Here is a 27,491-nt window from a genome sequence, read left to right on the forward strand (position 1 = left end):
TGAAAGAACCACTACAGAATGTCCTGGTTGGGAATTTTGGGGGTTTTTAGGGCATTTTGTTTGTTTGCTTTTAAACTAGCAGGACACTCAGCCCTGTGGGCTTTTCACTAATCTCTGCACCTCAAGCACTGCCTTTATCCCACAGCCACCGACAGCTTTTTCCTTTACCCTTTCTCATTCCGCTTACCATTAAACTAATTAAATGTTAAAACTGAAGAATAAGGGAAACTTTTTGAAGAATTGGCCCATCAGTTTTTCCCCAAGTCACTTCTTGAAACCGGTGCCTGCCATCTACTGGCACTTTTCTCAAAATGCAGCCAGTTTTAAGCCAAAAACTGGATATAAGAACAGTTTTTCCAGAAGCTATTACGTTCATCTTGTAACTTGTTTATTCCAAGCCCCAGCAGAGTCACTTACTCTAAATGCTGAGTTGTGGTGTCGATTTCCTTTGCCAATTGTTGATTGTATGATCACTTAATAAACATTATGAAATTGGAGTAATAAACCTGTTTCCAAGCTGCTTTCAGTAACATTGCCCGAGCCCAGTGATAATTACCAGAATCCTGGGGTGAGTAGTTATCCATGACACTGATGTTCCCAAAAGAAGGGATTTTGAAAGGCTCCCTGCTCCCCTGCTCTCCTCTCCCTCCTTCCCTACAGCCAAGGCTCCCACCTTTTTATTACTTGTCTCTTTCTTCAGATTAACCAAAAAGGGCTGACTGTTTTGCCATTAGTTTTTCAGAACTATTTTTAATCCACAAGATGGGAAATATATTTCAATTAATATTTTCTTGGCTGAATCTTTATTCCAGTTGAACTTTATTTTCTTCTAGAACTGACAATACTGAAGTCCTGAGTAGAAACACTGACAGCACTTTCTGAGGGGCTTGAGGAGTGCACCTTTTTTTTTTTTTTTTTTTTTTTTTTTTTTTTTTTTTTTTTTTTTTTTTTTTTTACCCCACAGTCATTTGAAGTCAATGGGTAGTAAATTTAATTTTTAAAACATCTGTCTCCTTGCCAGCAGTGGAATGACTTCTATCCCAAGTAGTATTTTGATTCAACAGGCTGATATTTTAACCTCATTCTCTAAAAGCCAGGTTGAAATCCTTAAATGTTTCCTAAACTCCTGACAACCATCTTCAAATGACTCCAACCTCCCCCACAAGAGCCTGTTAATGCACAAAGAGCCACCACCACCAAGGCAGTGAGCCACTTCCTTACACAAAGCTATTTAAAGCAGAATGCTCTGTACTAATCCAGCAGGGAGATGGAGGCAACAACTTTACAAAATAAAGAGATTTTCAGGGATTTTTTAAGGTTTTTTGTCTTCCAACACCTTCCAAGAGCCTCTGATGCAGACAGTGTTTTCCCTCTAAAGGTGACTTTAGTCTGGATCCTAATAACACTTACTCTTAGCCTGCAGCTCTAGTGTAGGGTCTGCCTGTTCTGGGTGTGGTGATACCTCAATAGTTTGTAAAACTGCTAGAAACACAAATCTCAATTTCTTTTTTGTTTGTCTATAAATACCTACTGCACTCATTCTTACACAACCATGATGGTCTGCAGCGTGTGACAAAGCTTGCACATTCCTCAGCAGGAATCACAATCATTTCTAGAGGAAATTTTTCTCCAGGTCTCCAGAACCACCCAAAATTCTCAGAGCTGGCAAATGCAGTGTCCACCGGCTGCCAGCCCAGCCCAAAAACCCCACCCAACACTCTGGGAAATCACCCAGAAATCATATCCTTAGTCACAATTTAAATAAATTCTGCCCTGCTCAGGCCAAAGTGATGCATTCTCAAGCTTCCTCAATTCAACAGTTTTATTTTTCTTAAGAATACTTCCAGAGGACAGAGAAACACAGACAATTGACAAATCTTCATATTCAATTCTTTCTCCGATCCTTTAAGAGAAAAAAAAAACCCTGCAAATTGAATCTTTTCAGTGACTTCCAACACTGCTCTCAGCTCTGGCTAGGAGACAGTCCCTGCCCCGAGGAGCTTCCAGTCTAAGAGAGAAATACAAAGGTCACAGGGACAACGAGGAGGAAGGTGACAGAGTTTTTATGCTGCTGGTGCCATTCCTGGAGACTGGTACAGGTGTTTGTGCTGGCAGTCAGGACACACACACTGAGGAGAGCACACAGTGCCCATGGCACGGCGTGTTCTCTCTGCAGGGATTTGGAAGGGACAAGGTAAAGAAGCTCTCAAGAAAGTTTTCAAGGCAGTCCTGTGATGAGGAAGGCATTTGTTCTATGTAGAAATTTTTGCCTATTTACATCCTTTTTCTTTTTTTAAGAAGAAAATAAAACAGTTAATATGCCAAAAAACATGTTCATCAAATCAGCTGAATTATAAAAATAAAATTTTCAAGTGATGTCTTTCTAAAATAAATATCAATAGGTAAAAATGGAAAATGGAAATAAATAAATACATGTATCCAAGCTATCTTGTTAAAACACAAACAAGCATAATTCCTTACTGAAAAGTAGCCATGGAATCCCAATTAAAGCAGCAACTGTTCAGAGCATCCTTCTCCTCAGTAACAGAGGAAAATGAGTCCCAAGCAGTAAAGAACAGATTTGTAATAAAAGAAATATAAAGGACTGTGTTCCTTATAGGAAAGTATAGAACATTTCCTTCTTTCCTGATCAACAGAGGCTAAAAAACAGAGTTCCATGATATTCCTCAGATGAAATTTACTGGAATTTCCAACCAGTGGAAGGTGAACATTTTTTCTCATAGGATAAAAAAAGAAAAGCTCTGTCTGTGAACTTGATTGATTGTGAACATACATCTTTAGTCCCCTGATTGAGGAGAAAATTAATCCATCTAAAAAATACTGAGCTGCTCTTTCTCCCCCTCCCCAAACAGCAACTCCCCTGTGCAGAACCCAGAGATCTCAGTGCCCAGGGACTGCTCAGCACAGTGAGCTGGGCCAGCTCAGCCTCGGGCAGGACACTTTTACTGCTTGGGAGCACAAGCTGCACCAGTTTGGGATGGTCCAATAGGAAACCAGTGTTTCCATGGCAGCACCTTGCATTTCCAGGGGTAGTTGATTGCCCTGAGCTCCTGCTGGCAGGAGCCAGGCTCAGTGTGGCCGGTGTAAGTCACAGTGCTCTGGGTGACAAGAGGCAGGGTACCCTACTCCCCACGCTCGTAAGGCAGTACCACTCCAGGAAATCTGTTTCTTTCTTGAAGGTTTCATTTTTTTTTTTGTGGTCCTGTATGTCCTCTTACTTTTTAAGTTGGTTTTTTTTCTACCTATTTAAAAGGAGCAACATGCCCAGATTAACAACAGAGGTCAAGTAGGCAAAGATTAAAATGTCCACAATGCAAGCTCTATGTTTACAATGTACTGGTCATGCATAAACCCCTACAGATCCTGGCAGGCATTTAAACATTTAGGTTGATGGAAGATCGAGTTGCTAATGAACTGACTGCTGAATGGACTGTAGCCAGCTTGAAATCACTGGTAGGTTCTGCTTCTGATGTCACAACAACTCAAGTCATGTCAGTGGTCATCTACTTTAGCCCTTTTTGCTTTCAAGGAAAGATGCTGCAAAATAAGAAAAGAACAAAAAAAACCTGCTTAGCAGATACAACAAAATTAGAAAAAAAATCAACTACAATGCTTTCTATCCTTAATCACAATTTAAATAAATTCTAATCCAAATATCCACACCCATCCAAGCTCTGCTTGTTACTGAAATAAACCTATTAAATAAAAGCCCACATGTACTCCAAAGTGTTATTCTGGCTTGTAATAAAATAACTGTTAGTTCTTCTGTACTAGCTGCAAGCATAGGAACAATTTCCCACTGGAAGTGATTTTCCAGGTGTAAAAAAGCACAGAAAGATGTGCTCCCAACAATACATCTGCAAAAATCACCAGGAGAATGTACGTGAAGGACAAGATTTTAACTGTATTAACTCTGAAGTTGCACTGGATCTTTGGAACCTCTGTGTCCTTACAGACCTACAAATGTGGAATGAAATATGAAAAGACTTCTGCAAAGCTTGGAATGAGAAATAACTGAGCAAGATCAAGCTTTAGAAGAACATTTTTTAACACAGAGTCCTATTCAATGGTAATTTGTTTTCAATTTGACAAAGGAATAAATTTTTTCCTTTCCTAGCATAAAGATGTATCCTCCAGTAGAAAAAGGGTCTGAACATCTATAAATTAACATTAAATCTGTGTAATTTTCAACAGTTCACTTATTCAAATTTTATATCTATGACTCAAAGTTTTATACAAGAGAAATATTTCTAGTTTTCAAACATTTTGCAAGGACACCCAAGACTTTGGGCTGATATGGATAACTGACCAGGCTGGAAGAGAGAATTTTCCTCAAAACCAGCACCATCCTTGAGACCATTTATTTTAGGATGAACGCAATGATTAGGTCACACTGCAAACGGACTTCACCTGATCAACTCAAAAGGATGGCAGTGGTAAAAATTAGGTTTTTGATGTAATTTCATAGAATATCTCCAGCAGTAGTAGCACTACCCTGAAAAATATGTTCCCTCAGTCAGGCAGACAGCACAATTCAAGACAAGTCCTCTTTGCTACCACCTACCTAAAGGAAAACCTCATCCCAAACTTCAGCCCATGGAGAGGTCACAGCAGGATTTTGTGTGGGTGTGGGCTGCTAAATGTAAATTATGTGACAACTGTAAACATGTGAGTCAAAGGACTGATTATTGCAGGAACAGATTTGATACAGCCATGTCCTTTTTACACCATGTCTGCAGATCATCCCCCAGCAGCTGAAGGTTCAGGGCTCTGTCCCACAGGGGTCATCAGTGCCTTTGTCAAATGTCTTACAGGAAAAAGGCAGAAAATACTCAGCTACTTAGTAAGTCCATTTACAGATAGGAATTGTCTGGATAATTGAGATAAATTATCCAAGTTGAGGATAAAAAAACCCTCTCCCAAGTCAATCATATGAACAGACACCAAACTGTTGGGAACTGTAACCACAGAGGTGTCCTAAGGTGCTCCATGCAACACAGAATTCTCCACTTTGACAAAACCCCAAGGAAGTGAAAGAAAACAAATATCAGATTCTCCAGGAAGTCAAAGAGTAAAGCAGATGCATGAATTAGAAACACCTTTTTCATAGGTCTGATATGCAAATGCAGTTTTTCACTCAGATTTTAGAAATATTTCATTAATTTAAAATAGAACCTCAGAAGATATTAGTGTCCCATTGGAAATTCAAATACAAGATAATTTGGTAATCTGTACAGTATTTATAGGCTATGTGGTACCAACAGCTCCAGCTGAACTGACATTTAGATAATATTTCATACCAATTCAAGAATGACCAGTGAATAAGTCTGGATGGACAGATTCACATGAGACAGTCAATAAAGGTTCATGACAACTATTACAAGATATTTTTATAAATAAAAGGTATCTGTATCACACAAAGCAATTTGCAATAAAGGTTTGCACAAACAGCAGCTGTTCTTTGCCATTTCACATGTGAACAGATCAGAACTGATTTTTCTGTAATAAACATAATTAATGCTCAAAAAAAAAAAGGCTCAGGATTTTCACAAACATTGGCAAAGCATGCAAAGGCTCTCCTAAAATTATGCAAACTACGCAAAGTGTGACCACTGCCTACTTACAGTGCTGCTCAGGGAAGTGCCACCAAGAACTGAAATGCAGAATGGCTGAAGGCTTCATTTCCCAAAGTGATATGATGATAAATGTAACTTTACCAGCAAATGGATCTCATTTTCTAACTCTGAGATCCCTTGGCTGGATAACAGGGAAAAACATTTCATGCATCAACTTATTACCCCCTTCCTTTATATTAAATCCACTCTAATGAACAGAGCCAGCATAATTTCTGTCCCATTAGACCAAAACATAAACCCTCAGAAAGTTCAGACGCAAGAGCTGCTGGTGCAGCATTGGTACCGTTTGGCCTTTATGCCGAGCCCGTACCGTTCCTTGCTGGTAAAAGTGAGGTGCCAGCTCCAGGAGCCAGGAGGATTCAACAGCTGTCACATCTCTCATGTAGTATTTAGCAGTCTGAATGACTTCATTGTATACTACCCTGAGAGAAAGGAGACAAAAATGAATAGTGTTTGTTGCCAGGCAATGAAAGAGAGCTGATTTACAGCATATTTAGATAGTTTTGCATACATGCTGCCAGAGGTGGCACTTACATAGTGACAACTGAATCTTTGAGCTGTAATTCAGCTTCTTGCCTCTTTCTGGTTGGTCAGAGTTCTCTACATCAAGAAAATTTTTAGATTGCCATGAAAACAATCTCACATACTAGCAGACCATACGGGTGCAAGGTATATATGAAAGAATGTTTCCCATAATAGAGTCAAGGGGGACTCACAGCTGATGTTTTGGAAGACAGAATATGGATTACTCAGTGATACCATAAGGGAAGATGTCCAAAGCACCAAAACCCTGCACCCACAACAAGGAGGGCACAAACCCCAGCATGGCCATCCCTGGCGCCAGTCTGCAGACAAGTGAGATAAGCATCAGAGAAGAAATCAGCTTTAACTCCTGCTAGAACATCTCCTGGGAAGAGATTTAGGAACATCCAACCATGTGGACTCATCCCCACTGCCAGCACAGTCAGGTTACCAGCATGGGCAATCAATTTCTGAGGTCACCTTCAGTAGGTATGGTCATTTTCCCTTGCACTGAAAGGGCAGCTACCAAATCCTTAAGTCACTCTCTGCCTTCTACACACAGCAGAACTGCAAACACCAGAGGTTTGTGGTTGCTCATTAATTGTTATTTAGCTCTCAAAAGCAAAGAGTCCAAAATTCTCTTTGCCAAATGTGTCCTGAGACATGGCAACTGACACACCTAAAAATAAAGCAGAGGAAAACAAACCAGAATGAAAACACATTTCCTATACACCTGTAGCAGAGACAGAACTGAAGCCCTCAATAGAGGATGGTTGCCCAGGCTGCAGTAGCACTGAAATTTAGGTTGCTAAGTTTAACTCCTATGTGACAGGACGCCATGACACCAGGCCAAGGTTATCCTTCTAAGTCTCAGCAGCAGGCAGTGAAGGCTGAAAATCCAAATACTTCAGGTTGATCGTGCTGACCTGAGAGTTTGACACACATTTCTGTTTGTTATCTGAGGGCCTTTGACCTGAAAATGGAATGATCCTATCCCAACTATGGGATATGATAATGGGAAGTACAGCCAGTTCTTTCCACAATCTGCTGGTCAGCCATAACTTTTCACACCATACATTTTATGTGCAAGCCCTTTCCTTGCAATTCATTTGCCACTTCTGCAGCAGCTGTTTGACAGGATATTTCCTTAATAGGCTTAATAAAAGTAAATTAACCCAACCTCTGTTTAGGTACAGAGAGTTGGATAACAAGCTGCAGTGCAAGATGTGGTGCCCACTAAACAGGGTCACCTGGCTCTGCTTTCCAACCTCTGCAGGTCTCTTTGACAGTTAAACATTTCCCTCATTGATTTGGATACTCCCTACAAAATGTTGCAAAGGAAATGTCATTTGGATTCTGCCTGTGCGAACTACGACCTTCTACATCTATTCCCCCACTGATAAAGTCAAGCAATTCAATTTGGATGCTGCAAATCCCTTGAAAAAAATCCCCAAAGAAGAGGAAGCAGCTCTAACTCACCAGCGTGGAGGTTTCTCTGCATACAGCACTGAGCTGGGGTGGATGTGAAGCTCGTGGTCATCACGGATAGTCCTTGAAAGCAAGACACTATTTCAGACTGTGTGACTTTATTGACATTTGGTTCCTTTCTGCCCCAGTATGAATGTTTAACAACAGCAAGAATGACAGGGCTGGAGTAAATTAACAACATTTGAATTTAATGAACAGAGGAAACCAGGCTTAAATGCTGGCCAAAGGAATAATCGATAATTTGATGTCCTAAAAGAGTTTTATCTCCATTAAATGAAAAAGTATCATTTCAGGCTTTTACTCAGTGCTCTGGGAGTGCTACAACACCAGTGCACTACAACTGCACAGGGTTAACTTTAAACAATCTAATGATGATTAGTAGCAGCTTCCCACTATTAATAATTTTAGTTATATTTGCCAAAGAGAAGAGATAAACACTGAGGCAGTTTGCAAATACAGAACTTCAAATATTTAGGGTATCAATTGCCACATGGTCCTAATTGCAAATTAGGAGAAACATCTGCTTGTTGATTAAACTTAGATTTATTCATCAGAGGAGATTTCCAACCAAGCCCCAGTTGTAGTGAAACTGTATATAGTCACCTGTAAGCTCCTGTGGAGTGGAATTTAGCTGCGTTAGCAAAGAATCCAGAAACTATGCACCTCAAAACAGGATCCGGATCACCTGGAAAGAAGAATTTTTCTGTAAGATGAGTCAATGGAATGGCAAAAATCCCTAAAACACCACTTAATCATCTCAAACAACTTTTCAAAGTGCGTCAGGCTTTGATAGCCAAGGCAGGAGAGCAGATGAACCTTGCAATTCCTTTTGACTTCAATTTCACAGCAAAGCAAAAATTGCTGCCTAAAAAAGGAATGTTGTCACCTGTGTCTCCATGAAGAGTTTCAGTCCCTAAAGCAGCCCAGGGTGACAGCTGAGCATTGAAGGCTGATTTTTCAGAGCAGGTAGAGACAAGTGCTAAGAACCAGTCCAGTGCACACACAGCACAGCTGGAAATCTCATCCCAAAGACTGAACAGCACTTGGAACAAAAACAGACTTTTTGAAAAGACAAAGAGGGAACAGGGTGACCTATTTATGAGCCTTTTGGAAAATCTGTCCATTAAATAGATAATCAGTGGTTGTAACTTTTGCTGGAAATCTCAACTAATGAAGATTGGACTAAAATTTAATTGTACAAATAGGCTAAAGTGCTCTTCTGCAGCTATTTTTAGGGAAAAAAAATCTAGTCTAAATTAAAGTTATTTTGAGGCCAGGATAAAAATATTCCAAAGGGTAGAAGAAAAGCAGGGAGCAGTCTGACAGTTTGGAAACTACCTTCACTAAGTATTGAACACGAGCTTAAAAAAAGTATCACCTTCACTGGACTTCTTTGGCACTTTAAAGCGGACAAGAAGTTTTTTCAGCTGCTCTCTTACAACAGAAGCTCTCACAAGCCCTTTGTAGTTCAGAAAATGTTCCTGGCACCACTGGGAGCTCTTGCTGTGCTGTATAGGGAGAAGAGAAAAAAAATCTCAGTGAGATACCATCAGCAAAGCAAACCCAATCTCTTTTGGATAGCCTTGTTCTGTTTCAATTCTCATCTCCTACAATACATTTATTGTGGTTTTCCCTAAAAATTACCTATTTACAGAGCAACTAACAAGGGTATGTAGCACTAATAACTAAAAAAAGTCTCAAACAACTTGTAAATAGCAGCAGATCAAATGCTATGAGGTATTTTCAAACAGATGTGCTTCATTTCTTCATATGGAGTGAAAAAGAGCATCAGCCATTCCATTTAATTCTCTCAGATCTCTCTGGAGATAAACTCATCTGTTTTCAACCTCAAAATGTAAACAACCTTTTCAGTGCTGTTTTCATTGGTCTTCTCTCTGCAAAGAGCTGCTTCTCCAGAAACCAGCACTCCCTCCAAGAGCTTTGGCATCTGACTGTTTCTAAGAGAATTACACAGATACTAAATGTGAAGGGCAACATTTCAGTTGGTGCCTGCCTGGCTGCTTTGTGGCTGGAGGAAAAAAAGCCATCTTTAAACACTTGGGTGGTTATACTGCTTCAACTCAGCACTGCTGCAAGTATTTTACTACAGAAGAGCTTTATACCAGCAAAATATACTTCTCCCAAATAGGTGTAGCAATTCCAAAATTATTAAATAAACTTCAGCTTACAGAGCAGTACAAAGGTTGGTGTTAGACCTCAGGGTAAAAACGTAAGGTCAGTGAAAAACAGGGTATGATTACCAATGAGTTTAACACCAGAAAAAAGACTGCCAGATTTAAATACAGATTATCATCAGTAAAATATGAGAAAATAATAATTTCATTGGAAATCTGGACATAGGTTTTTCCCCAAGCCAAAACCCCTATCTCTCTGAAAACACAGCTATGTCTATCCATAACATTTCCATCCTGTACTCCAACAAAATTCTCTTTTACTCCCTGTTCAGAGGAACTGTGGAAGGTCTGCGGCAAATGGTGACCAGAGAGTCTTTTAATGTAGAACTATCACTTGATAGGCTTGGTAAGTCCTCAGCTTTGAGGACTTTATGTATCCAGAACTTCCAGATTCAGAAGAGAGAACCTCAAGTTCCTCCCATTCCTGCAAATCCACTTGGACTGACTTACTTTGACAAAGGCTTCATAAACATTCAGCATGGTCAGATGATCACCTTCCTCCACAGCAAACTTTCTGTGTTGCCTAGCCTGCAGAACAAGAAATATATAGTTTTACAGGCAGATTGATTTTTGCTGAAATCATGTCTGACATGCCCCGTTCCCTTCAGCTCTGTATTTCTTGGGGACTGTTAAAATTCTTACCACGTAGGGCAGCTCCTCTGGGCAACAGCAATATTTTACTAGGCCCCCCTATACTCAGGAACACTTCTAAAACTGAAATTAGCAAAATGAACAGATAAACAATCTCCATTCATTAAAATCAGGCTCCTGCTACCTATTAATAATTTGCTACATCCTTCCTGTTTTGTTCATCTCAAAAGGAAGTGGTGTGTGGCAAGGTTTTGGAGGATTTTTTTGCAAACCCTTACACTGACCAATACCGGTTTATAACCTTTCATGTTTCTGACCCTCAGAAAGAAGTTTTGAGCACTTTAAGGTTCCCCTGTTATTTGTTTCTTCTTTTACCTGTAACAAACAGATACAATTCCAGACCTTATTTTATTTTCATACAAAGTTGCAGCCTGTAATAGGCATGAGTAAAACATTTGCCAGAAGTCCAGAAATGTGGAACGAACAAACAGAAAAGAGACACAACTGAACTTACAGCCTGGTTTTTTTGATTTGGAGGGATCACAAAGATGTTTTGAATCTGCATCATGGCAGCAATTGTCAGAATCTCCTGGGAGCAGCCAAAATTTCCTGAAGAGTAAATGGAGAAATTCAATAAAGGAAATCTTCCATTTGACTTCCCCCCATAGAGAATAAAATGAAAAAGAAGTAGAATATGTTTTCATAGTATTTAAAACAAAAATACTTAAACTCATGGATTTTTTAGTATAAGAGGTGAATGTTTTCAGTGGAAAACTTAAGAGGCAAATGTTAGACTTAGTAGGCTGTGAAATGTCTTAGACCAATTATTTAATAGAGATTTTAACCAATTCTTTTCACTGCAGACCACACCAAGATGAATTATAGTTTGAGTTTAGCAAATGTACTTTACAATTACACAACTGTGAAGAAACTATATTTTTTCTCCCACCTGATTCCAGAAGCATCTTTGCAAACATAGGATTCAAAGGGAACTCTGCTATTCTCATCCCAAGAGGCTCTGTTAGTCGGCAGTGCATATCCAAACCTGCAGCACAGTAAGGAATGCAGCTGGGACACAGGCAAAATAGCACGGCAAGGCTTCTTTTAGACTTAAGCTGTACTAAAGAGCAGAATTACAAGCTAAAATGTAGCAAATGCACCTTAGAGTTGCTGAATGTGTATTACACTAAGTTTAGAGGCAATCCATGATACCCATTTACTCTCTCATGGGTCATCGGAATTTCATTTTTATTTTTTTTTTCAAAAATATTTGAACACACAAGTTTTTTAATTTTGACCAAGTTTCACTGTTACTGACAGTAATTAAAAAAACCCGCAGTCCAAATCAATGCCATGGCCAGAGGGGATATTAGCTGTTAGACCTCTGATCCCCTGTTTAAATATTTACTAACATCTTTGTCCATGGGGATGTAAAGCAGATGAGAATGAAAATGAGGATAAACATGGAACAGGCATTATTGCAGAAACAGGAAGCACTGCTGACAGTAGGGTGTCATTTTTCTAAGCACATCTACTTAGGTCATGGAGAAAAAGAATTTATTATTATCCAAACAAGAGATGGACAACTGATGAAGGTTTTCTACAGTTTAGTCTGCCTCGTGTATCAACCACTCAACTGCCAGTCATGTTCCAGCTGTGGCCTTCTCCCTGGAGATGGCACAGGAGGGAGCCCTGACAGCTTGACCTGTGATGCCCAGTTCTCCCTGAGCAACCCTGCACATTCACCATTTTAGAGGTTTGACTCCCTCCAGTCAAAGCCCTGCAGCAAGGGTGAGCCATACAAAGCACCAGGTCAGTCTAACTCTGAGCTTTATGCTGAGATTTCAGAGGAGGATTTAAATGGAAAAGCCTTTCCTTTGCAAGAGGATATAGAATTTAAAAAGTACAATACACAGGGAACAATAATAAGAAAAAAAAGCTTGCTAAGAAAGGCAGCAAAGAGTGAAAATTGAAAGAGAAAACTTCAAGTTGTATGAGGTATGAAGAGCTAAATCACAAGAGAAAGGCTACTCAAGCAGGGTGAGTGAGAGCCCAATAACAGGACTTTGGGGCACTGCAGGTTGCACAACCAACCACAGCAAAGTGACCTGAGGAAACACAAGTGTGGCTCCCACATTATCTGAACACATTATTTGTCAGACTGTGTGGAGGTAACACAGCCACAGCTGTACTGCAGCTCTGTCTCACAGAGAAAAGCAAAACCACAAATCAGGTCAAGGAATGAGATCTCCTATAAGTCATGTCAGTATCTCTGAACCCACAGATCCCTCCAGCCAGTGGTTACTTTATCATTTGATATGCTATCAACTCACATACCCCTACACTGTCCAACAAAACCTACCAGGCTTTTCACATAATGTCACAGTTTTTTCCTCAGAAACAGGTACCAAAGGCAGCTTTGGTGCAATGGTGAACTAATAGATTTAAATACAAAGTCACAGCACCCGCAAAACTTAGGTATGATAGCTTCCATTTGACTAGTGGCATATGAGGAGTTTAAGTTCTACCACCACTAATAGTTTAGATAGGTTTTTACAGAAAGGCAACTGCATTCCTAAGTAGGAAAAAGGAGAAATTTCCATATATTTATGCACCACTTTCTGCAGGCACATCAAGCCAAAACCTTTTGGCTTCTGCTGCATCCAACAAATGTCAATACAATTTTTCATGATCTATATATGGGTTGTGCATTTGTAGTAATAAGCTTGAATATAGCCTGCAATGGATACTAGTTTGGAATAGGTGAAAGTTTCCTTCAAATAATCCTGGAACCAACCACATATAGACAGGAAATTAAAGATCTTAGAAAAAGATATTACAAAGATTTCAATTAAACCTGCCCAGGAGAGATTATTCAAGCACCATGGCACTAAAATGTTTCAAGTAACAACCACTAGTGTGTGACAGGCTGAGGGATTAAAACTATCCTTTTTAAACTTAGGTAGAGTGGTTGTTTCTGATAGGTGACAACTCACAAACAGATCTTCAACAAAGACCTGAAATAATGCTAAAAATAAAGCCACTTTTTGCCTGCAAATTTATCTCTTAAATTATGCTTAAAACAAATAAACTCCAACTGAAAACCCAGACTCTCAAAAGGGCATCAAAGGAGAAGGCTGAGGAGAGATACTCCTGATGTAATCAGTTTTGCACCACTGTAAAAATAATCCCTCTGCAAACAGTGATGTGTTTATTCAACACAGCTATCTCAGCCTTAGGAGAATCTGGAGTTGGCACCATGCTGGCACAACAGGGGTCTGACCCCAAACTGCCTTTTTGCAGGTGACTGCAATGCCAGTGATGAAATTCATGTTCCTACTTGCACAAGAGAAATTTAATCCTCACTGCACCTGCAAATGCTTGGGCAGCTTCACCTCTGCACCTTATAAAAATCTTCCTAATAAACTACCTAAAACTTAACTTCAGTTTTTGCTGAAGTTTAAGGTGAAGAGTGAATCCATGTATCACAGACATTTCTTTCCATCTGAAACACCAAGATCAGCACTTCTCTGTTCTGCTACAAAGCTGTGCAGCCAAGAGAATAAGAGCTCTTTGAAGCTACACAAGCAGAACACTTCTGCCAAAACATCACCCAGCTAATCAGTGAGTTTATTGAACTTTCCTCTCCACTTCCCTAAGGTGGTTTTGGTTGTGAATTCATCCTTGCAACACGTTCCTGAGCCACTGTGAAGGTCCTTGTTCTGAGCTTGCAGAGGGTGCCAAGAGCCAAGTGCCTTAAGTGAAACTCTCCTTGGCGAGATGGAACAGAACCAGCACAGGGCAAAACCCTGGCCAGGCAGAGTTAACAGCTCCAGGAGAAGAAAAGGAGAGCAGACTGCCACAAGTTACAGCACAGCATCTGTGAGTGGTCTAAAAACAGCCACAAACCTCTGGAAGCTTCCAAAACTTACACAATCTCCTTTATGCTGCCTCGTGTTTACGTTATGGAGCAAACATTGTCAGCTCTGAATTAGCTACAAACAAGGAGCTGAAGTCAAACAGAGCTTAGTTTTGATTGCTTGGCCTCACATCAAGTTTCTGTTTTGTTTAGTTTGTTGCACTCAAAAAGACTAAACAGCTGTCAAAAAACCTCCACATTATAACAGTTCTTCCTATAAACAAACTTAGGCAGCAGACATCCCACTCACCACACAAAAAGGAATTGAAAACTGTGTATAAAAACATATTACTACAGTGTGATCTGAGAGTTAAAAGTATCCAACAGCAGCATAATGAATAAAACCAGAATGAACACACTTAGAATCAAAGACTATCTCAAGTTGGAAGGGACCCACTCACAAGGCTCAAGTCCAAGTCCCTGCTCCTCACAGAACCACCTAAAACCAAACCATATGTCAACAGTGTCGGTCAGACTCCAATGAATTGGAGAATAAGCTGTGATCAGTAACACAGAGAACAGAATTTTAAAAAATATACTCTTTTTTAAGTAGCTAAATAGTAGAAAAGTACTTTGAATTATGCTCTCAAGATCTGTCAGACTGATCTTTCCTTTTCATTACACACAAGTTTGTGTGTATCTGTTGACTTGTCCATAACTGGCAGGTTCAATACTAAAACTAGAGCAGAGTTTTCGCAAGCAGCAAACATTTCAAAGCATGAAAAGCCAGCAAGCTGTGCATTGAATCACACACACTGCCTTGAGAAACTGAGTTCCAGCTCATCCAGGAGAAAATGTGCTGGGTTTAGGGATGATCAGGGGTTTTTGTTAGTGGTTGTATCCTGTAATCACAGCTAATAGAATCAGGAGAGGTTGACTTGCTGTGGGTTTGAACTTTGCCTCAGCTGCAGGACCAGCAGCACAAACACAAAGAGCATTACACTACAGCAGGTGTAGCCCTTCAGCCACAGCCCATCCTGCATCCAGAGCAGACAACAGACAGGAGTTCATTTTAAAATTTATAATTAAATTAGCTCTTAATAACTTTGGTCAGTCAAACCTTCAAAATCGTAGCAAGGAGGCAGTTTGAAAACTATCACACTCTCTTGCGGGGTTTCATGCACAGCCTCCAAGGACTGAGCTCTCCCAAATTCAGGCATCACATTTGACTCACAGTGCTTAGGCAGAGTTCCAGCACACACACAGCAAGATCACATAATGACTGCAATGTGTTAACAGGAAAATTTACAATAGACACACTATGCTTTTTAAAGCAACAAAGCTGCAATCAGCAACTTATCAGCCTTGATAAATTATGGGTTATTACAGCGAAACCTTTGCTTACAACTTTTTTTGTTTGTATCTGCAAGCGTTACATGTTTCCTTTGCTGGCACAGTAACATGAAATGAAAGACCACCACACCAAGCCTTAGGTATGTAACAATTTAGATAAGTAGATGTAGGTAAATTTAATGTCTAACTCCTCTACTGGTCTAATTAGTGTCCAAACTCCATTTTTATCTTCATACCACACTGTAAGGAGTGAAGGAACACAAAGAGGATTTGCCAGGGAACAAACAACCTCATCAGCTTAGAGCCCTGTTCTAGCAAGGACAAATAGCTGGTTTCCTCCCGTGAAATTGCAAGGAGATACAGATAAGATAGCTATAAGGCACTCATTTACCCAATCTAAATAGTTAAATTCTAATTTAAACTCTATTGCTGCTGTTTGCTTGTTTACATGTCTGAAATAACCAAAAGAAAAGAAAGTAAATGCAGAAGAGATTGAGGTACACTCTAAAAACCCCCAACAAAAAGTTTCCACCAGTCACAGCTGTGTTTCTCCTCCTTTCTCAGAGCACAGTTGTCAAATGCAAATTTTATTACTTTCTATCTAATCACCAAATACAAATTGCAATTTTTTTCACAACTCCTATAGCACAGCTACAAATAAAGTAAAGCATTAAAATCTCACCTCCTAAAGCATACAGCAACTCTAAAGCTTGCACCATTGACTGTGCGGGGGGTGGCTGTGAAGACAAAATGTGCATTGATTGAAGTTATCAGCATAGAACATGAGTTCAGCATAGAACATGAGTTCATAGATGTTCCTCTTCTGCAAAATCCTTAAGTACCTACTCTCTGCTGCAAAATGAAGAAAGAGCTCTCACACCCTTCCTTCTTCATATATTCAGTGCAAAGAGACTGCAGTTACAATTCTACAGTACCTCACAGTTTGTATTTTGAAGACTTTCCTGACTTCTCAACAATTTTACCATCAAACTCTGGAATATAAATGGCTGTTCCTAAGCGGTCACGCACATTATTTGCACTATGGGCTCCCAGGGACACATTTTGCTGCCTGACAGGGGACAAAGCTCTCCAGACCAGCAGGGCAATGCTGAAAGATTCTGTGGGCTGTCACTGATCTCTCCTCAGGCCAAGGAAAGGGGAGAGCCTTTGGGACTCACCGAGAGGAAGGGGAACCTGAGCACGTTGTCGATGCCCAGAGCCTTGAGCTGCAGGATGACAGGGGCCAGGTTGCTGCGCTGCATCTCCGGCACTGTGGACTTGGGCAGCTTCTCAAAGTCCTCCTCTGTGGGGGGAGAAACAAACAACTGGCACTGAGCCTCAACTCCCATTCTGTGCAGTCACCACAGCAGAATCACACCCATTTCAGGTTTAAATCATCACATATGGATGCTTAACAGGTGTTAAAAGATGATCTCTAACCCAAAGATCTTTCTCCAATTACTGTATTTTACATTACTTTTATTTAAATAGAAATTCAGTTTGGCTTTGGCTACAGTGCTAATTCTGTAGTTCACCCACCCACATTTCAATCTGAAATGTTATAAATTCTTCACAGAAATCTGGAAATGTTTTGTTTCTCTTCTGTTTGATGTTTTTGTCAGAAAATAAAAGGCAGGGTGCAAAACTACAAAAAAGCAATTTTAAAGATACATGGAGAAGTTCCAAAGCAGCACTAGAACACTATTTTTGTAACTACTCAAACAAATGGAGGTTTGAAATATATATTTTAAATAAAGATTAAGGATGGAAAAGCAATTTATTTAACAATGCCTTTTTAAAATCACATTCACTATAAAGTCCAAGTCTGGAAAAATACTCTAGGTAAGGACAAAACCTTTATAACCTTCCACTAACCAACTGTTCTGCAGTAAAAAAAAAGGTACATTTAACATTATTTTCACCCAAACCATTTTCATTTCTACAGAATTCTTTTCTATCACAAACCTTCCCTAGGACAAAGACAGCGCTGTTTCTCTGCTTTTGTTCACTCTGTGCACTTTCTTCTTTTCTTTGTTATTTTTTTTCCTCCTTTAAAACACTTCTTAAAGCACTCTCTAGACCAGCTCTTGAGCAAACAAAAATATCTTCAGTGTAGTCATGGTTTCTCTAGTAAAACACTCACAAAACTGTGTAAGCTTGGGATATTGTATAGCACATATTGTCTCCTGACTCTTACTGGATGCATATAAATTCAGACCATAAATCATGGCTTGGTTTAACGTGGCAACTGCTGGCAAGCACATTTGAAAGGAAAATGCTTCATCTCCAACATCTCAGAGCTCCAGTAAAACTAGAGCCCATCAGCAATGGGAGTGTTCAGCTGCAAAGCCTTTTCTCATTAAGCAGCTGAGAAGAGACATTTTGATTGCAGCTCTCTGGGCAAAGTGAGGTGGCCAACAGATTTATTTATAACAGCAATTTCTGTGCACTGCCAGGGTCATTGATTCAAGGGAAGAATTTGGGGTTGGCAGCTATTCCTAGGAAAAAAAGAGACACAAAGTTTTCTCTGAGTTACATAAAGGATTTCCAGAGCCTTTTTGTTAAATGCAAGGTCTCTGAAGACTTCAGTCAGAGAAGAGAGTATTACAATATTGGTAAGTATTACAATACTGGTAATACTGTAATATTGGTAGTATAATACTGGTAAAGTATTTTAATACTGGTAAAGTATTACAAACTGAAACTGCTCAGAAACCAAAATCCTTGCAGAACAAACTTTTTAATAAGCTCCATTAACATTTCATGTTTGCAACCGCTGACTCTGCCCCAATTGTGCTTCTGACTCACAAAGAGAATCCGTTTCTAACACCCAGAACATCAGAATGAGGCATTTCTAAACAAGCCCAAGGAACAACAAAAGGAAATTCAGTTCTTTCAATGAGAGAACACAAACACATCTTTCTCTCCTTAATCTCCCACTGTAGCCCTGGTTCCATGCCTGAGTTGTTTTAGTTTTCTGAAATTCTTTTCCCAAGAAATTTTCTGTAAACAGGAGAGATGTTTTTCTAACTGTACCTATGTTATTCATTGCTTTTCTTAGGAGGGACTTCTTGATGTCCCTCTGGCCAGACCAATGTGATTGAAGAAGTTTGCCTTTGTTTCACCAATCGAATTGGTCAGTATAAAATAGTATAAAAAAAGAGACACATCTCAAAAATAAAGGAGTCATTTTCAGCCTTTGCTTGGATTTTGAGTCCAAGATTCCCTTAATTAGGGTTTTTTTTCCTTTTCAAAGTCCTGTGCCAGAGTTAGAAATCAGAGCAGATCTCACAGTTCAGTCTTGAAAGGTGCTTATTAAGTTTTTTATCTGAAGGTCAGTGCACCGCCTAACACCAGGCTTAGCACACTGGGAAACACCACTGCCAAGAACAAGAGACCTGGTGTCCAAGGTCTCTTAAGGACTTCTAACCCAATTAACTCTTGAAACGTACTATATTTACAATTCTGTACCAATAATTACTACTAATTTCAGATATGCAGTTTTCTCCATCACCTGCATTCTACCAATGTCTTTGTGCCACCACCACCACAGCAGAAGATGGAGTAGAAGAACAACAACAACAACTTAGGACACCACCCCAAATTCTCCATCTTGCCTCTATCTACTTCCATTATAAAAACCCAAAACTACAAATTTGCACCCTGTGACAAACTAAACCACTATCTAATTTAAATTTTTGCTGTTCTCTTTTCCTCCATAAGCATCGCCAATTTTTCCCATGGGCTAAGGCCAAAGGCAATGCTTTCCTGGGGTCCCAGCAGGAATCTCGGACCTCAGGTTTTATGGTTTTCTCTCCTCCCAAGATTTCAATACTGTTAACCGAAAGGTTGGTGGTTCATGCCCACCCAGGGACACCAGTTCTCGGGTTTTATGGTTTTTTCTCCTCCCGAGATTTCAAGGCTGGTGGTTCTAGTGGGCTCGAGGGAATGTTTTTCCCTCCTCGATCTCTGAAGGGTTTAAATCTGACTCTGTCTCTGGTTCTGTGGTTGGCGCGAGAGGGAGGGAAAGAACCATAAAACCTGAGAACTGGCGTCCCTGGGTGCCTCGCCGAGAAGTGATTTCCCTGAGTGAGCACGAGTGGGCACTGGGTGCCTTTCAGTGGACACAGCAAAACCTCTGAAAGAAAGAAGACAAGCTGAGAAGACAGGGGAAGAATTCTCTAACCAGAGAGACAGCAGTTTGAGAGGCTTTCCCCGTACCCTGGACTCCAACAATATCAGAGCCTGTGTCACTGTGGTGTAGAACACCATCACCGCACTGCAGACAGAGCGGGGAGCCGAGGGCACAGCGCTGACCTGTGTAGAGGCGGTAGCACTTCCCGGAGCGGTTGCGGCCGGCACGCCCTGCCCGCTGGTTGGCCGAGGCCTTGGACACGGGCACCACCACCAGGCACTCGATGGCCGTGCGGGGGTTGTAGGCACGCAGCTTCACGAAGCCGCAGTCAATGACAAAGGAGATGCCGTGCACCGTGATGGACGTCTCCGCGATGTTGGTGGCCACGATCACCTGCGGGCACAGGTGTGGGGGAAGAGGAATCAAGGAAACCTTATAGATATGATCGCTTAGCAAAAGATTCTGAAAATATATAAGCTATAATTGAAATAGAAATGGAAGCTTACTTTGAGTTGTAGGATACTGAGTCTTAGTTACTATATAACCTGAAAACAATAGCCTGGCCAGCTGAAGGAGAATCCCTTTTGATTGAACGATACCTTTCTGCTGGCTAAGGAATCCAAAGGTCAATGTAGCAAAATAGAAAAGTCTAAAGAGTAGTTTTTAGAGTTTAAAATATAACACAGTATGGTAATGTTGTAGTTCTACATAGGCTGTATGTAGATTCTATAGGATTTTGCATCTTGTATTGGTTTGTCACTGTAAATTAGAATAATCATCACAAAAGGAGATATAATGTATTGTAACAAAGACCTCTCTCAGCGCTCTTACCCCTGCTCTCTTACCCCTCCACTCTTCCCCGTGCACTCTGACCCCTGTCACCTTGCTCTCTGCCTCTCGTACTCTCTTACCCTCTTGCTCTCTCTCCCTCTCTCTCTGGGGCTCCCCTTGAGCTGAGGCTAGTGGCTGAAGGCAAAGCCCTTTCTACCCACGACCCTTGCAATAAAACCACATACTCGAGAATATCTCAGGTCAGCAGAGTTCCTTCTCCCTGCCATCCTCAGCTGCTCCTGCACACAGGGACAGGCACAGAGAGGATCCCATGTATTGGGAAAGATGGGACAGGAAAAGCTTACAGATATGATTGTTTGGCAAGAGATTCTGAAAGTATAAAGCCTGTGAGTGAAATGGAAATGAAAGCAAGCTTTGAGATGTAGGCATGGCAGGCAGGAAGACAGTGATTAGCTAGAGGTGGGTTGAGTGATAGCAAACAAAGGGACACCTAGGGGCCCAGAGGAGGAGCCCCACCAAAGTATCAGGGAAAAAGTAGATTAGAAAGTAGCTTTTAAAGTTTAGAATGCAGAGTGATATGGTAATGTAGCAGTTCTCATAGGCTGTATGTAAATTCTGTAGGATTTGTATCTCACGCTGGTTGGTTACTGTAAATTAGAATATCCAACACAATAAGAGATATAATGTATTGTAACAAGGACCTGCGCTCTCTTGGGGGCACCCCTTCAGCCCAGGTTGGTGGCTGAAGGCAACATTCTTTCACTCATGCCCTCTGCAATAAACCACATGTTCCAAGAGCCTCCCTGGTCTCCAGAGATCCCCCTCTGTGCCATCGTCAGACATTCCTACACCCGTGAGCTCCCTGGTCTCAGTGACCCCACCGGCCAAACAGCAGCTGTTGGATTTATATTTCCAAATAACGGGATGAGACTGCTGGGAGTAGTTCCTCGAGCTCTTATTGCAACATCAGCCTCACTATAGGGTGAGACAATCGAAAGATGGCAACAGCTCCTGTCTTGCCAACAGCAACCAAAGTTCTCTCTATTACAAGGCCTTTTAAAAGTTTTCTAACAAATACCAAATTGTTAAGAGGTCACAGACATCTGCAGAAACCAATCATTAACACTATACGTATACCTTATATCTAACAATAGGTGCTTTTTTCATATTTCTTGCTATTCAGAAACTTTTTACACTATAAAGTGCTTTTTGTTTCTATAAACAAAGCACAGAGCTTCATCATTAAATTTTCCTATTATCTTGCTTGACATATTTTTCTGCTTGCTAAGGCCTACCTCTACACAGCACAGAAACACAGTTTTATTATTGCACATCCTTGTTTCTGTATCTTTCTATCTCTAGGCCTGCATCTACACAGCTCAGAGGGTTTTCTGCTTTTTCTGTTTCCCACAGACAGTCAGTGAGACATCTCAGCCATGACAGGCCCAGGACACACTCAGGAGCACAAAAAGATACATTACAAGCAGCAGAAGGAGCTTGCAATAAACCCAGTTTGCATAGCAGTTCTTACAGCCTCACAATCACTTTCTTATTCAAATTTATTCTCTCTTCATAAAAGAAAAGCTTGGCAGTGTTTGCAGAGAAAATCATTGGCAGCATTTGCAGAGAAAAAGATTAACTGACTACAAATCAAGTGTTCTTACGTAGCAAACAAAGAATATTTTCTTTTGCTTCTCAGTTACACTGAGCTATTCCTTCTACACTGGAAGGAGGTTGGGGATAGGAGGGGAAGAGATTCAGCATTCTTGCAGGGATTCACTTATCTAAAATATTAAAAATAATTGTTCCCAGACAACAATGGGAAATCTAATGCTTATTTCACCTGAAATTCAAATTAAATTTTGGAAGTTAACTGACTAATGTAATATCCCAGAGAGAAGTATTTATATGGAATGTTCTTCAATGCCATATGAACAATTCCACTTGTCAAACTCCAGCAAGTACAAGAATTACATGTCACCTTGGTGTAGTTTTGTCAGCTTATTTCAGCCCCAACACAGGTTCTGCATAGGCAGAAAGCACTAATCATATCCAATTATGTCACATCCTCTGTGACATTAAATGTCCAAACAATACTTGCAGAAGTCACAACAAAGCTTTTTTTTCACTATAATCAAGTAAGTTTGAACTTGTTCCTTAGATGAAAATACAGCACTTTCCCACTCTGTCACTAATTTTTCCACTAGAGGTGGAAAACAGCCATTTAGATCACAAAAAGAAAGGAAAAGGTAAAAGCACAGGAGTTCAGACTGTAAGAAGCTGCAACTGAATGAAGACAAAGACAAAGTTGTATGGAGACACTTAAAAATTGCAGAGTTGATGAGGCAGACAGGGGAGTTGGAACTGACACGTCTAGGAGTGGTGAAAGATGAAAAGGGAAGCCAGGGAACATGTTCTTGGCCCCCAGTTTGAAAGCTGACAGGCATTGATGGGAGATGCAGAAAGCCTCCCCCAAAGCAGCATTTGCAACAGTCCCACTATGTGAACCTGATAAATGCCACCAGTGTGCTGCAGACACCCTTCTGGGGGGTGGAGATTGAGACAGACAGGAGAGCTCACCTTCCTGACAGTGTGAGGGACTCTCTCAAACACTTTGAGCTGCTCAGGGGAAGGCAGCCCAGCGTACATGGGGAGAACACGGAGGTGCTTCTTCATCCCGGTGCGAGCGAGGGCCCGAGCCTGTTCTATGAGCATGGAAACAACAGTCTCCACTTCCTCCTGCAGCCAGAGCAGCACAGGGCACACAGTCAGAGGGGCTGCACTTTAACAGCACATTCCTCTCACCTAGATACAGAAAACTGCACCAAAAAAACCCCATTGTAATTGTTCAAACTCCGGGACTTTGACTAGCTCACTCCATGCTGTAATATTCTTAAGAGAAATTGCTATTAATAATAAGTAAAGCTTTATAATAAATAAAGCTTTATACACATGTTTATGTTCATTGTCATTTGAGTCAAAGTCCTACCACAAACACATGAGCAAAATCACAGGGGCAGGACTGAACCAAGCTCAAGAGGAAGCAGGTTAATTTTCCTGTCTATCTCAACTGGTGAGAGCAAAATGGGAGGCCAAAATATTTTGGCAGCGCAGAATGCTGTGGGTCTGGATCAGGAATGGCACAGGAACAGCATTCACATCTCTTGCTCAACTTCATGTTTAATCTCAGCTGTGGCACCTCACTCTTAAAGATAGAAAACAAAAGGTTCAAACATTGCCTCATGAAATAAAAAATTCATTATTCCAAAGTAAAATCAATAAAAGGGAGGAGGAATTGTTTTTGAAAATATGCAAGATGTTATTGAAGCTCTTGAAGCTAGCTCCTCACTGGAGAAATGAGTTGCCTCCCATTTGCTCTTCCCAGCTGCAAAGTGAGCTGAGAAGCACAAACAGAGCAGAAGAAACCAGAACATTTTGATCTCATAGCAATTTGTTTTTCTGTCAAACACTTCAGATGTTAAGCCTAACAAATGGAAATTCCATTTCTCTTAACTATTAATGATGATTCACTGTCAATTTAACAGCTGGGTATGTGTGACTTGCACCAGCAAACCACACAATACTCCACTCACTAACAAGGCTGAGCAAGTACACCATTAAATGACAAAAACTATCATCCATCACTAGCTTTGATAAATTCAGGCCATATATTGTCTTCACATCTCTGGGACTATTTGAGCCTAATTTTGCTCCCAATTCAGAAATGTTTGTCATCGCTACTGAGAATAAAGTAAGCACAACTAAGAAAAGTCTCAGAAGACTGAGGCAGCTTTGCAAAGCTTACAATACAGCACTGTAAAGCAATTAAAAAAAAAAAAAAAAGCTTATGCCTGTACCTGGCCAGTTAAAAATGCCAGTATATCACCATCATTCTCCATCTGGTGAATCTTCATTGTAGTTTCCACAGTTGACTTTACATAGTCAGGAACAGGGCTATGGGGAGAGAAAACAGCAGAGACATGAGCAGAAAAATAGGTACAGACACCTCCCCTCCAGCAGGGACAAACAGAGAGGTTTGGGACAGCAGAGCTCTAACCCAAACTGATAGCACAGTCCCACTCCTGCCAAGAGCAGACAGGAACACACCTCTGTAGGTAAAAGATGTCCACTGGAAACGTCCTCCCCTCGACAGTAAGGATCACACTGGTGTCTTTGCTGGGGTCACCGGTATCGTTTTGATTAAAGAAATCCCTGAATTTCTACATTAAAATAAAAACAAACACTTTCAGTTTGACATTTAAAGGTATGGAGAGAAAAATCTAAGGGCACAAAGAAGTTACAATACCACTTGGATGTTTACTTCGTCAATTTGACAGTGCAAACTAAAAAATGTGAAAGTTTGATTTTGTTGCCTTCTCTTCTGTCTGGGGTTCAGCCATTTAGCACAAATAGTGCTGCATATTTATTACTTGGAGAAGTAAAAATTGGAAAGGAAATAAAATCAATTATATCAGCTGATACATTTGGAAAAAGAAGATAAAGAAACTTTTAACTAGATTTATCACATTAGCAAAGTCAAAGCTAAGAAGAACTTAGAAATGATTGCTGCAAAAAGGTTTGTGTAGGGCCTGCAAATTCTCATCCATTTGTGGATGAGCAAGTAAATTTTATAGCCCTTACTGAACACCAAGATCTCACTTTGTAAAAGCAGAGTTAGGCATGATTTATGAGCTTTTGATTTATGCACTGTGAGACACCTTCATAAATTTAGATTTGTTGTCATGAAGTATTTTCAATAAATAACAGCAAAAGATGGAACTTAAGAACCCATATAATTCATCTCAACTTTTATGAGCATTGTAGAGATAACCATCAACTCTTTGTATTAAAAAAATGTTTATACAGTCACACCAATCATTTTGCTCATATTAATTCCTTTTAGATTAACTGTCATCTATTTGAAATGTGGTTTCTGGCATTTAAAATTGTGCACTGTAATGTACAGAATATACAGCAGTGCAAACACTACCAAAGCACAGCACACCAACATTCATGGCATATTTGTCACTAAAGGAAATCTCCATGTGCCCACATCTTCAGTGCCATGTGCAAGCTCTCTCCACCACATTTTATTAAGGACAGAGCAGTTAGAAAAAGGGGAGAAGTGGAGTGAACATGATGCAGGAGATGGAATAGCTGCCATATGAGGAGGGACTGAAGAGGCTGTGCTAGGGGAGCACAAGGTTGAGAAGACACAGCTGAGGTTTACAGAATCAAAGGTGACAACATAAATGTAAAACTGCTTTTGGGCTTTTTTTTTTTTTTTCTTAAAACACAAATCCCCAGTGCAAGAACTGGGAGATCCCTGATGAAACTAACAGGTTTGAAAGAATTAGAGCAAGTAGTCCATTATATAGCAGGTGGTAAACTCCTGAAAATTACTCATGGTGTCCTGGAGACTTGCAAATTCAAAAACAAATTACCAAACAGCAGGTCCATAAACACACAGTAGAGGGAAACAGCAGGAAGGTGCAGACTAATATCTGTACTACAACTACTGCAGATGCTGAGGCAGCTCAGACAGAACAGACCCACAGCAGGTGCACAGGCTCACGTGCTCTCCCTAAACAGCCTCTCCTGTTGCTGCTGCTACAAGCCCAGCACAGGGCTGGGTCAAACACTGCTCGGCTCTAAGAGAGTTCTTCTTCTGTTCCGACTCAGAATTAAATTAATGATGTTTTTACTAAGTTTACATAGGTGTCCACAGGCCATGAGTCAATCAGGAATCTAGTAAGATCTCACTGAAATTAAATCTATTCATAATCACTTATTTTTACTTGTCTATTGTTGCCTCAGATTATTTCTATCAGCAAAACTGGGCTAAATCAACGCCTCTTAATAAATAAAACAAAGAGAACATATTTTCATAAAGAATACAAATAAGGAGAAAAAATATATCAATATATAAAAAGCAGATTCATATTTTAAATTCACATCCAACACAGTCTGCCAATAGAACATGAACACCAAACAGAGCAGCTGAACTACAGCAGACTTTTTCCTGCCACCACTCCAGCAGCAGCAATGCCACCTGAACAGCACAGAGGATTCATTTCTGTACAGAAACAGCAGTGGAGCTGCCAGCTAATGTCACTGCACTCCAACCCAAATCCCTGAGCTGTACCTCTGCATCCAAGGTGGCTGAAGCCACGATCAGGCGAAGATCCCCACGCTTCTTCTGAACCTGGCAGAGAGACCAACAGCACCCAGAGTTAAAACTGTTTTCTGAAATACAAGACTAGAACCAAGATTTACAGAATCCAGATTACCAGAAAGCTCTCTGTAAAACAACTTTAAACTACAAGACAGATGAGAATGAAGTAGCCATGCCACCCTGATGCTAAGCACCCGATGACTGTTTGGAGTTTTATGTGTTTATCTTAAGGGCATTCAGTCAGTTATTTTAATCTACTCCTAATTTCTGGTGGGAGTCAGGTCTTTAGTAGGTTGAAAGTCAGCAAAAAGCCCCTATCAGATCACTTCACATGATCAGCAGCAGCAGAATCAACAGTGTATTTTTGGTACTATCAGCCAAGGAGAGATTTCAGCATCAGGGGGAAGAAACAGAGGATCCTGAATGTCAGATGACCAAAGTAAATAGCTGGGTATGGAAAACAGGCTGCAGGATAAATGAGGAAGCAGCAATCACACTCCCTAAATGAGGAAGCAGCAATCACACTCCCTCAATTACCAGCCATCAGAATCAGAGGTTGAATGAAAAGGATGGAAATTAAAACAGCTACAGAGAACTGTATTAAAATTACCAAATTAAAATCACAGAATTACAGTGAATTAAAAAATAATTACCTTTTTTAGTAAGCCAGTGGCAATGTCTGTATAAAGAGTCCTTTCATGAGCTTCATCCAACATGAGGACAC

General features: G+C 40.4%; 1 protein-coding gene across 2 annotated transcripts in view; it reads right to left on the minus strand.

Annotated features, from left to right (window-relative positions):
• Window positions 1-1,804: 1,804 nt before the first annotated feature.
• The window catches only part of DHX35 (DEAH-box helicase 35), a 31,270-nt gene continuing 5,583 nt past the window's right edge, over window positions 1,805-27,491 (minus strand). Inside the window, exons 7-22 of one of the 2 annotated variants that reach the window (XM_083872972.1) lie at window positions 27,421-27,490; window positions 26,738-26,797; window positions 24,700-24,812; window positions 24,450-24,546; window positions 23,173-23,331; window positions 19,983-20,193; window positions 16,844-16,968; window positions 16,348-16,402; window positions 11,403-11,498; window positions 10,968-11,062; window positions 10,313-10,390; window positions 9,046-9,175; window positions 8,271-8,352; window positions 7,659-7,730; window positions 5,941-6,079; window positions 1,805-3,558 (exon numbers count right to left, since the gene is read on the minus strand). In XM_083872972.1, the coding sequence (XP_083729098.1) occupies window positions 3,514-3,558; window positions 5,941-6,079; window positions 7,659-7,730; window positions 8,271-8,352; window positions 9,046-9,175; window positions 10,313-10,390; window positions 10,968-11,062; window positions 11,403-11,498; window positions 16,348-16,402; window positions 16,844-16,968; window positions 19,983-20,193; window positions 23,173-23,331; window positions 24,450-24,546; window positions 24,700-24,812; window positions 26,738-26,797; window positions 27,421-27,490 (1,627 nt within the window). In that variant the 3' untranslated portion in view covers window positions 1,805-3,513. The remainder of the gene's footprint in view (window positions 3,559-5,940; window positions 6,080-7,658; window positions 7,731-8,270; window positions 8,353-9,045; window positions 9,176-10,312; window positions 10,391-10,967; window positions 11,063-11,402; window positions 11,499-16,347; window positions 16,403-16,843; window positions 16,969-19,982; window positions 20,194-23,172; window positions 23,332-24,449; window positions 24,547-24,699; window positions 24,813-26,737; window positions 26,798-27,420; window position 27,491) is intronic. The other variant, XM_083872973.1, reaches the window with a different exon arrangement.

The sequence above is a fragment of the Zosterops lateralis genome, assembly GCF_965231275.1.
Source record: "Zosterops lateralis genome assembly, chromosome: 16".
Lineage (NCBI taxonomy): Eukaryota > Metazoa > Chordata > Aves > Passeriformes > Zosteropidae > Zosterops > Zosterops lateralis.